Consider the following 12,130-nt stretch of genomic DNA (forward strand, 5'->3'; position numbering starts at 1 on the left):
TAAATTTTTCATAGCTGCCAACTATTTGCTCATGAGAAATTACGTTATTATTCATCTGAGATGTCTTTTAAAATCACACGAAATTCAAAATGATTGTTAATCAAGAATCGACGGAAAGTATTTTTTCATCTTTTCTCGAGGTGAAGTGGTGGCATTTAGTGTTGCTGAGCTAGGGTATTATTTGCTGGGAGTTTCAGTTTGACGTTGCTGTCTCCTCGCCTCTCCCGTGTGAATTACACTGCAGACCTCTGTAAAGGCGCCGCAGCAGAAAACCACATGTTAGCCATCAGGCTTGGATTTTTTGTTCCGGGCCACGGAGAGGCTACCCATCAGTGCATAAAGGTCTGCCCACCTGGCCTTTGGGTTCATAGTTCAGGCACACAATTAATTCATTATGAGGTCACTGCTTGCTTTTGAACTAGTCTTTCCAGCTTCGAAGGTGAATGTCCTGTCACTGACCTGGAGAAATAAATACCTCTGCTCTTTCAAACTCCATTAAATCACATTTCCTTCTGGGTTTTTTTTGGTTTGGTTTGGTTTTGTATTGTTTTGTTTTGTTTCTAATGGTGGGAGAGGAAGGAAAGTCTGTGGTTACAGAATATGGTCAACAATGAGCTGAAACTCTTGGGCATCTAAACTATTTGTGACAGCAGACCTTTGAGGAATATAAAATAGACTAAATAGCATAAGCAAATTCCTTTAATTTATATTCTCTACTGTATAAATTGTGAAATTTAAAGATAGGACCTTTAAAGTTACAACCTGGGACACTGATTTTAATTAAACCAGTCATGAAAAGCCTGAAGAGAAAAATCTCAAGTTTTCCATTTATTCCCAATCACATGAGTATATAACATTGCTTGGTTGTTCCTTTATGCTGTACTAACTACTGTATGCATATGTGTGTGTGTTTATAATGAATGAATATGGGTACCTTCCTCTTTAGGAACCAGCCATGTCACTAACTCCCCTTCTTCGCCCAACCGTGCTACATTTTGTGTTCATTACTCCCTTGCTTTTTAAAAATATACTTTTACTACATATGGTTTCCAGATCAGATAGCGTGCTGCTGTTTCTGAACCTATAAAATACTGTCACACTGGAAAGTGGCCTTCTGCACCTTTCCGCACTGATAATGAACTTCCAAGAATCACGCACACTGTCAAATGTAGTTTAGTGTGTCATCTTCATTTTCCAAGGAGACAAAATTCACCCAGAGCCAAACACTTCAGAACCCCCCCAGCGTTCCTGCTATCACATTCTTTTAAATGAGCTCAAATGGAAAACTAGAGTTTTTAAGAAATAATTGTTACCAAGTTGTTCTTTTCCTGTAAATTGACTGAAGAGTTGCAGAAAACTGACTGAAGCTGTAGATATGATTGTGCTAATAAATATAATATCTATAGCCAATAGTCCAAGAGTCCCACTTACATCCATGGCCACAAATATAGGCAAGGTGTTCATTCCAGCAGGTATAATGTTTTAGAAAAGGTCACAAAAAAAGAGAAAGAGGAACAACAATATGGTAATAAGAAAGAGATGAAGGGCCTGGATATAATGTAAAGGCCAGAATTACTATTCTGCACATAAAAAGATAGTTAATGAGCAACAGAACATCTATCTACTCTGCTCATTTTCCTTGGAAATTTGAGGGAAATTTTTGAAATCTTGAATAAAGTGTATTTCCCTAGAGAGGGTTTATATTTGCTTTCTTTAGAAACTCAGGGGAACTATAAACCTGGGGCACTTTAAACCAAATTAACAGTCTGAGGTCACGGAAATTTGGGCTACAGCTCCATGCAAAGATTAGCTTCTGGTTACCGCTTCTAAGGGAAAGATTCGGCCTCACCGTGGTTCCCATCAGGACACCTCTGGGGGGTAGCGGTGTCAATGTAGCACAGACACGGGCCTTTGGGATCCCAGCTTAAGGTGTGGAGGGTCTCCTATTAGATGGGCCTCCTTGGTCAGTATTGGCCTTGACTTTCCACCTCCTGAGTTTTATGCGGCCCTGAAAACTAAAACTCTGGTACACATGTCCTCACAGCAAAAGTGGCTTTGCTGGCTTCAGTCCTTTGCTTATCATGGATAAGTTCTGGGTTTCTACTTTCTATTACATTGTAGCCTAATAATTTTATGATTTATAAATAATTTATTATAAATATATGTGCATGGGTACACAAAATCACAGAGACACAGAATGTGCCATAAGGTACAGAAGACATTTCTATCGGTCACGCTCGCTGTCCCAAATCAACGGCGTTGTCTTGGGGGACAGGGAAGTGGGTTCCCTGTTCAGTAGGAGCGTTCTAGTAGAAGTTTGATAATTATTACACATATCAGGAGAGCTATTCAGGTGATGCAAGAATCAGAGATCTGATCAGTCTGTTCCAGCCCCAAGGGACCATGACTGTATAAAAACCAAGGGAAGCAGCATGGCCCACTTCTAAACGAGAAGCTACGGTCCCAACTTCCCCTGCATAGAGCAATGCGTAGTAAGGAGGCATTATGATGGCAGAAAAGAAAAACTGAGAATTTCATTCAACTGATAGTGACTTCAAAACAGCTGATCCACAGGAGTAGCTATTTCCAGACTGTTGCCATGGCTTAGCCTAACACAGAAACTACATAGACAAATTCTTGCTGACTCCCAACTCACTTTCCTCTATTCTTATTACCACTGGTTTCAATAAATCATACATCGAAAAACAAATGTTAATAAACTTGACTGCATACAGTCACAAGAAAATGATCAGGTTGTTTAGGCCAATTTCCTTTCATACTTCATTCTTGAAGGACACAGCCCTTATCTTATTCATCTCTATGTCCCCACTGCCAGGCAAAATGACTAGCACATAGTAGGTCCTCGGTAAAAGTTTGCTCAGTGGAGCTCATTGTTCCTCAACTACAATACTCCAGTTCTTTTTCCATCATTCTTCAGGTCAAGTGAATAAAACCTACCTCTCTACACTGTTCTTCTCTGAGGTTTGCAGGAGGTTGTTTTTATACTTACTGATGGGTCTATTCCCACCAGAATGACCAAGAACCAAGCAGAAGGACTACTGAGCTGTACAACGGGGCAGTTTATACTCAGTATTATGGCGTGTGTGTGTGTTGAGGTTTGCATTTCAGTATTTTCAAATCTGACATCCAAATGTTGTAAACAAGATCAAGTTTATTCAATTCCACACATTATACATTTATAAGAAAAATCACTCAGAACAGGTAACTCTAAACTTCAATTCAGAAATATCACTTTGGTTGAGGGGGGGGCTCATTGAGGAAGATCTAATTTTCAAAAGAACCAAAATAATACGAGTCTTACCTCAGGATGAGGAGTCGGTGGCAAAACCGAAGTCTCATTTTCAGTAACATTTCCAGTTGGCCCATTGTTTGGTGAACCGGGACCAGACCCTGGAGAGCCGCTACTGACAGAGGACTCTGAAAAACATCGTGAAGTACAAATATATTCATGAAACACATAAAAATGGGACTCCAGTTATTCTCTAAGGCATATACTGCATTGAACATTGTTTCCGCCTCCCAACTGAATGACAAGTTCCATTTCAGGTAATAAAAAGAATAGTGAAGAATTTTGGGAATATTTCACCTAAGCTTGTGGCCTTATCCGTTTTCTCCCTCCCTTGTCAAAATCATTCAACATTGTGACATCCACTACCAACTTTAGGTGGAGTACTCTCATGAAAGTTGTATTTCTTGCCATTACCTCTCATAAATTCCAGCCTGAATCCCTTTGGGATGCTGGACGTTCTTAACCTCTCTTTGTATGTGAATCAAATTCAGTGTATTCCAGTACTACATGTACCCTGCTTATCTGTTTATCACTAACATTAAACTCACTCTCACTTCCTTCTTTACCCCACATCTAGTCAGTTACTAGGTCAGTTCATTTTGTTTACATTATCTCTCATCTACCTCTGACCATAGTCATTTCAGTTTAAGCCCTCGGCGCTCACTTTTCTCAGGGACTCTAGCAAAAGTCTCCTTATTTCTGAGTTGCTACAGTGGTATCTCAAAATTTTTCTCTACCAAGTGTGTCCAATTTATTGGCATCTCTGGGCCACGCTGGAAGCCAAAGAGTTGTCTTGGACTACACATTAAATAAATAGACAGTAACAAAAACTGATGAGAAAAAAAAAAGTTCTAAGTAAATTTACGATTTTGTGTTGGGCCATATTCATAGCCCGTGGGCCACGGGTTGGACCCCCCCTGCCACTGTTACCAGTGAGATGGATCACAGTGGGACAAGTTTCGCCACGTTCCTACCCATTGATAAAGGTCTGAAACTGTAAAAGCGTTTTGAAGTTTACTTGGAATCTAAAAAAAAATGTGAATCTGGCAGACACAGATTCAGAGGAAGACCCCAACTGTGCCCCAAGGAAGATGAAGGAAGCCAGAGCTCAAAAAGGCATAAACCGCAAGCCAGAACCAGAGAAACTGGTCCTAGTGGCTCCTTCCCAGGGTGTGATGGCTGCTTCAAAATGGTTTGGTCAAGTCCTGCTGATGAAACTCTAAGATCAGAGGGAGGGGGGCAAGTTCCATGAAACAGCAACACGAAAGTCCAAAAGTCCAATCCTCACCCGGTGCACACGTGCATAAGTCTGACTTCACTAATGACCTGCCGCTGCAATTTAGGGTCCTCTGATAGTAGTGCTGCATTTTAAAGAGTTCAGTTCCCATTCCTCAGTTTCCTAAAAGGGGCTACCGTGATTTCCTGTTATCGCCCTTCCCGTGCTCTGCACTCAAATCCAAATCTTCTACTCCACAGGAGGGGCCAGTTTCCTACTTCATGATTTCTCATCCACCTTCTCCTCCACCTCTTTCATGGAAGGTCCAACCCCACCTCTAAGATCAACGCTGGCTCCTCACCACCCCTTCCCCAGGGAACAGGAGCTCCGGACGTGCAGGCAATATGCGCTCACCCTCCCTTGGAAAACCTCTGAGTTTCAACTTTCTGTTACAAAGATTTCTCCACACAGAGGTACCCTGCCAATGGAAAGAACATGAGAGGATGACAGAACTCTGATCCTGCCCCTCCTTACTGTGCATTTCATCAAGTCTTGGGCATCATATCATTTTAAACACATCTTGCTCACTTTCTGTCTATATATCCTGCAAACATTTTGATTAGTCTGCTTTTTTACCTTTGCCTCTTTCTTAGTTACTTTTCTTTCAAAGAAAACGCACATTTAAAAAAAAATCTCCTAGAAGCTTCTATTCCCCCCAGACTCCTAACTGTCGTCTTTCCTGTATGACTAAGTGCTGATTTTTCATTGATGTCTCATTCCCACATCCTGTCTTTAAAAAAATGGCAACAAAAAACTATTGTCTTAAACATTCTGTCTTGTCAATTTAAAATTATATTATCTATATTATCAAATGTGAGAATCAGAAGGATTTCCTTATGCAGAAATCACTGTGATAAGCCCTAGAATTCAAGACAGCAGATACTGGAACAGAATCCTACAACTTCCCATTGGAAAGGGTCTGTGAGGAGAGGTAGCAACAGATTTTCTGGGAACACTGAGAAAAATGTCAGAAAAGAAGAGACTGCAATTGGGGCTTGACTAAGTTCAGGAAATGGGGACAATGGAGAAGGGGAGATTGGAGGAGACGGCACCCTGGGCACAGGGAGGTGCCAAGGCTTAGAACTAAAAAATATCAAGGCCTTGGTGGGGAGAAGGGCAGAAAACTTGAATTTGAAAAAGAGGAAGATGGCAAGTGGTTCCCATGCCAGCTACCAGGAGCGAAGACGTGGCACCGGTGTGAAAAGCTGACCTTGGGCCTATGAACTGGAGAAGAGAGACACAGAGGTGAGAGCAGAAACGCAGTGGCAATTCAACTGCTGTGATGCTACCGTGGCTTCTTACTGGACTGCAAAAATAGTTAGCATTAAGACCCAAACAGAGCTCATCCAAGCGACACGAGACCTGGCAGAGAAAGGACAAGAGGGATGGGTGAAAGAAGCTGTGTGTCCAGTGGTTCAGTCTCCAAACACATTTCGAATAAGTACAACAAGCCAGTTAAAAATACCTGCCAGAGCCCCACAGGCTGCACTCACTGACCAGTAGTGTGTGTCTAATAAACGACAGGCCTCTCTTTGAATACATAGTATTTCCTCAGATGAAAAGGGGGTCATTCTTACAAAATTAGGAAGAGAGAAACATGGCATTTCAAAAGTAAAGAAACTTGGGTAAAACTCTAGCAAATTGTAACCCTCATAAATGGGAATGAATAGTAACTCAGATAGGTATTAAGTTAAATTCCACTGTAGTTTATTAAGAAAGAAAATGTGACTGTGGAGAAAAGTTACGATCAAGAAAAGAGATTAATTGGAAAATAGAAAAGAACATTGGGATAAATAAATATGACCTTAGATGATAAGATTCTAAAGCAAAAAAAGAAAGCAATATATGTATGATTTTCTATTTACTTCAAGTTTTTCTATTATGAAAGAGCCTACTCTCTCTAATTAGAAAAATTACCTATATCTACTTATAGGAGATGACTGACATGCTCATTATTCTTTGTATTCATTAAAACAGATTCACCCCTCCAACTCTCCACCCCCACCAAGGACCTCTGTTATGGAAAAACTCTATTAACTCTTAATTTAGAATTCATTCGGCCTAAATTAGTGATTGTATTTGATATTTTAAAACAAATGTAAACTCTAGTAAAATAATTTTCATTTATTTAATATTTTTATCCCTCAAGGAAAACTTTTCCCACTAACACTTTTCCTCAGATAAACATATTAATCTGTCAGGACTGATTGGGAGACTAAACTTTTCTACCCTATGTAACCTGTCAAATTAATATTTTCTATTAGTAGTCTGTACTTCCACAATATATTAGCCACCAAACTAGACACCACCATTGCCAAGGGAGATATAGAAAACAAATATATATTTTTTAATCTGCTAAGGATAAGATCTAATCTTGGAGAAATACTGTATCAACTGACTACATTGGTATAAACACATTTTTCCTTGAGAATGGAGAAAAATGCTTGTAGATCACCACTTCACTGAGGCAAGCAAAGGAAATGCCCAGTCACAAGTGTGTAGCTCGAAGTAGGTACTCAATAAACAGTGGCTGGTATTATTGTTTTGGCTAGCCTCTTTGGGTCTTGTATCCCTAGGTCTCCTCTAATTTCAGACCATGTACAACTGGGACTAGGGGGCTTTGTAAGACATCAGGTTGAATTTCCTAACCTGTTCACCCCACTACTAACTGGGCAGCTAAAAAAATAAGAACTCTTCCATTTGAGACTAGTGAATATGACAGATTCTTTCCCTTCATAAAAGGCAATGTATCCCTCTCCTGCCATAAGTCCCAGTTCACTAGTAAACACATAAAGTCATTTATGAGTTCTGTAAATTTGTTGAAAAGTCAAGGTTTGCTGTTCCATGTAGTTTAATTTTCCCAGATGCATTTTGTACCTGCATGTCTGAGTGTGGGGGAAAGTGCTCCTCTCAGACCTCCCTCTGCTCGTTTCTCATCAAATTTCATTAAAAGTCATATTCTCCTGGTTGGCATTCCCCAAACGCTGCCTGTTTCTGGAAAGATCAAGGTGAGCTTTGGCCTCCCTAGTTATGCCTCGACTGACACATGCTTCTGTTTTCCCTTCATTTCCTGTTTAACACAGTTGGTGAGTGCACGGCAAGGTTTACTGAACTGCTCGTGAGTTTTCAACATAATCTTCTTTCAAGAAAGGTTCCTCCTCAAAGTAACTTTTAATATGCAACAGGCATATGTATTCTAAACTAATTTTTTTCATTCCTACTCCCAGCATTTTTTAGTGCGTATCTGCCCAGTCCTCAATTACCTGTCACCTCAAACACTCGCTTCTTGAATGAAGTGACAACATTTCCATCCTTCCGCCTGAGTAAGGGGCTGCTTCTCCTCTCTGCCACTTTCTGTTTTAACCTGGACCGCACCTTCAAGTTGGGCTCAGAGGCTGGGGATTGAGACAAAGAAAATAGATACAAATTAAAAATAGAGAGCCAGTTGCTCCTGTGTCTAAAAAGTGGCTCATCCTTTACTTGGTCCCTTCTCAACTCAAATGAAAACCCAAAGCATGTAAATAAGGCATTGACCATGCATTAAACAGACAAATACAGTAATTATTGTTATGAAATGTGTGGAATGCTTTTACTCTGCTCTAAATGTTAAGTGAAAAAAGGAGTTAAAACATAAGTTTTCTACTTATTGTATCTAACAGCATCGGATTGTGAGTGGGAAATTTAATCACTATATATGTTTGGGTCAGGGTAAGATTTATTATGCCTTCATTGTCAGTCCTTTTAATTTTCTCAAGGGTGAAACTCAATAGCCACAAAAACAGTACCCTGATGTGATCTTAGAGACTGTGGCCTGACTCCTGGTAATAAGAAGACACCTTGGTAGCACGTAATTTATGACGACTTCTGACTTCTGGAATGTTTCTTTGTCAGAAGTTTCTAACCAGAAATCCTGGGAAAATATACTCACCATAATAACACCAAACTAAGTAGAAGCACTTTGAATAAAACTTTCTGTACACTGAGTATACAATGAACTAGAAAGGAAGGGTGGCCAAGTCTTAGAGTAGAATGGTTATGAGTTAGGTTATATATTCTAAAATACAAATGCACATTTTATATGTGTGTGTGTGAGTGTGTACAGCTATTTATTTGATTAAACTATTCTAAATAGTGATGTTTATAATTAGTCATTATTTATTAGGATTCTAAGTAATTATATTTAGAAGAGTGGAAACACTGGATTAAATTTCTGTGTAGTAGAAATCAGTGACAATGATGATGATGATGATGATGATGATGATGGAAAGGATGTTTCTGATGAGAGGAACATTTACATCATGATTTCTATTTTCCACTACTGCTCTAAATACTTTGTCAATTTTAACTTGTTTAACCAGAAAAAATCTATATGGCACAGACTCTATTTATACCTTGATTATATCAATGAGACACCAAAACACAGAGAGAGAGTAAGTAACTTGCCCAAGGTCACATAGGTACAATGGGATGAAGCTGGGATCTGGAATTGGGTAGTCTACACCTTTACTTATGTCTGAACACCATAAAAATCACACATTTCCCCCCCAAAGTATTGCTAATCCTCTGTGTCAGATACAATGTTATAATTTAGGTAGAACTTTTGATTGGTGAAAATGCTTTCTTTGAAGGAATTTTATATTTTTGTCAGACTACAAAAAGTATTAAAAGTCGAACTTGAAGTTTTATTTATCTCTTTATTTATTTTGCTTTTAGACTTCAAATATCTCTACTTAAGTTTCTGTCTCTGTTCTCCCCACCCCACCTCTCCACAGCTTCTCCTCGTACTGAGGACGCTTGCATTCTGGCTTTCATGAACTAGCCAGGTGAAGCAAGAATGTGAAGGAAATATTCAGTTACAAAAACTAAAACAAGTTAATTTTTTGTGTTCTAAAACTTCTTTTATGCCTGAAAATATTTTAAAAAGTGAAAAGATGGGGTCCTGAAAATACAGTAAAAGTAGAAAATGGGGGAAGGGCAGAAATTGGGATGGAGAACAGAAAGCTCAGGGACTATACCCCTGAAATGTATCACTTCCTGGACTCCCTCCCACTTCCAGGCGAAAAAGGTAAACAGTTTGGGGAAAGGATTAAGGTCCCTGGCAGAACTTCCAGGAGTTCAACCCACTTAATCTTAGTGGAGAAGTCTGAGTCGGAATCACTAGCATCCAATTCACCTAGGATTACAGACAGAAAATGGGAATGTATTAATTTCCCCCGTATACATTTATTTTAAAATTCCCCTAATCACACCAATTTTGTCTCTGAAAAGCTACAACTAATAAATGTATTTATCTAAAACCTAGAAAGAGAAAAATGAAGAGTCCCTAAGTATGTTGGCACCTGCTGTTGCCTTGCTTTTAACCCAGGACAAAGATCGGACTCAGGGTTGGATCCAGGCATGACATCATAAGGAACCCTAATGGATTAACGTTAGGGTTCATCATATAGACTGCCACAGACTGCCTGTCCAGAGGGAGTCAATAGATGGATTAATCCCTGCAAAGGGTGGAGCAGAAAAGGCACTGCGTTTTCAGTGGGGACGCGTGGAACTGAGTCCACGAGACACCACTTCCCAGCTGCGGGGTTTCCCGTGAGGCGCTTTCTGAGCCTGACCCTGCATTTGGAAAACGGGAGCGTCTAACACCTTCTTTATGTCACAGGGCTCTGACCACCTGATTAGATGCCTGAGAGTAATTGTGAAGATCTGGGTGAATGGAAAGGGAAAGGAAAGTTTAGTAGAATTTTTATTATTGCTCCTACTGCCCGGGAATGAAAGCCAGGACTGGGCCCCAATCTCCTAGTTCTCATTCCAGGCTTCCGCCTTCACCTAACCCATTACAGGGGCTGGAGCAGTTTCCAAAACCAAGACGAAACTGTGCCAATAGCTTGGAAAAACAGCCTATGCCACTGAAACATTCTACACAAAATGTAGGCTTCCATAAGCTTTTCAGGTTGGCAGATAGCTTTCATTCCCACGTTTGTCTGTTTGACAGTGGGTAGGATGGACAGACAGCTCTTGAAGTTCTTTCCGTGGGTCAACATAAAAGAAGTGAATGCCAGAGTAGGAATGAGAACGGGGTTCTCCGCTTGCATCTGTCAGCCACTAAAATCAATAACCTTGACTAATTCATAGTCTCAACTGAGAAAGTTTATTCATGCAAATTAACTTGAGGGATGCCTTTGTAGTGCACATCAATAGGTGTGCCTATAAATGCCTGCCCCGTGCCTTAGCTACTTGACCTTGGACTACTTACTTTGTATCTGTGAACCACAGTTTCCAATGTCAAAATTGGGGGTAATTTTTTTCCCTACTTCTCCCAACAGATTCCATTTTGTCTGTCTCTGGGCCCATGGAGGCTGAATCCTAGGGTTGCATCACTCCACTCCTGGTGGGATTTCATTTGGGCCCAAGCTACTGCTAGGACTGGCTACTGATCCGAGGATTAAGGAGGAAGGAGGGGTCGGGGTACCCTCTGAGCTCTCTGCTTCAGTGTTGCATTACTGGCTACAGCTTTCTGTCTTCCCCCTTCACCCTCCAGAGGCCCTCTGGTCCATGGCTCCAGCACTCCAGGAGCATGATTTCCTCTCCTTACTTCTTCAGCCCCAGGGGAGGGAATGACTTCCTGCTGTTGCTATTTTCTGGGCCCCTCCACATCCCTAAGCATCATGGAAGTCTACGACCCGTACTGTGCAGGTTCTGTTTCCTGCCAGGACTCTGATGAACACAGTCCTACATATTTTGCAAAGTTATGATAGAATCAAATGAAATAATGTCCAGTAGAAGATAAATTAGTGGTTCTCAACCAGGGAAGATTTTGACATGAAGGGACATTTGGCAATGTCTGGAGTTTTTACTTGTGTTTTGTTTGGTTTGGTCTGGAGATATTTTTGATTGTCATATGCGGAGCTGCTACTGGAATCTAGTGGGCAGAGGGCCAGGGATCTTTCTAAATATCCTACAATGCCCGGGACAGCCCTCGCAACAAGGAATTCTATGGACCCAAATGCCCATATTGCCAAGTGTGAGAAACTGTGAGGTAAGCAATCAGTGATTGGCAGTTATTCAGAATTGTCCTACACCGGGATGATCAAAGGGGATGATCAAAGGGGATAGTATGTGTCAGAGATTCTCAGAGGATGCGGGACAGAGTTAGAGCAGAAAGTAAAGGTTATCAGAAATCAGGGAGTGATACAGGCAGCTTGAAAATACAAAATATTTCAATATATTTCATCCTTAGAAATTTATTTTAAAACATTTATAATACCACTGTTATTTCTAAAGAAAACAAAGCTAGCCAACTTCTATTGGTTATAGAGATACACAGAAAGATGTAATTTCTCAGTTTGGAAGGATAATATGTGAGGAATTGTGATATATTTTCTTCTATATCAATCGTGGACATAGCTTCTTAACATGAGGAATTATGGATAGTCTATAAAGTACTACATAAATTAATTTTCTTAAAATAGCTATGTATAACTTTTCTAAGTGAAGATCCATAGCCTTTGGTTTTAGCAAACACTTTTGCCTACATTTCAATACTG

At 40.2% G+C, this 12,130-nt stretch overlaps 1 protein-coding gene across 26 annotated transcripts in view; it reads right to left on the bottom strand.

The window, feature by feature from the left end:
- Positions 1-12,130, bottom strand: part of HDAC9 (histone deacetylase 9) — an 825,995-nt gene that overhangs the window by 332,366 nt on the left and 481,499 nt on the right. For 16 of the 26 annotated variants that reach the window (XM_053926230.2, XM_053926229.2, XM_053926235.2 and 13 more), the window contains 2 exons: positions 7,850-7,981; positions 3,323-3,438 (listed from right to left, as the gene is read on the bottom strand). In XM_053926230.2, the coding sequence (XP_053782205.1) occupies positions 3,323-3,438; positions 7,850-7,981 (248 nt within the window). The remainder of the gene's footprint in view (positions 1-3,322; positions 3,439-7,849; positions 7,982-12,130) is intronic. The other 10 variants (XM_053926236.2, XM_024563011.4, XM_071221664.1 and 7 more) reach the window with 1 other exon arrangement.

The sequence above is a fragment of the Desmodus rotundus genome, chromosome 6 (genome assembly GCF_022682495.2).
Source record: "Desmodus rotundus isolate HL8 chromosome 6, HLdesRot8A.1, whole genome shotgun sequence".
Taxonomy (NCBI): domain Eukaryota; kingdom Metazoa; phylum Chordata; class Mammalia; order Chiroptera; family Phyllostomidae; genus Desmodus; species Desmodus rotundus.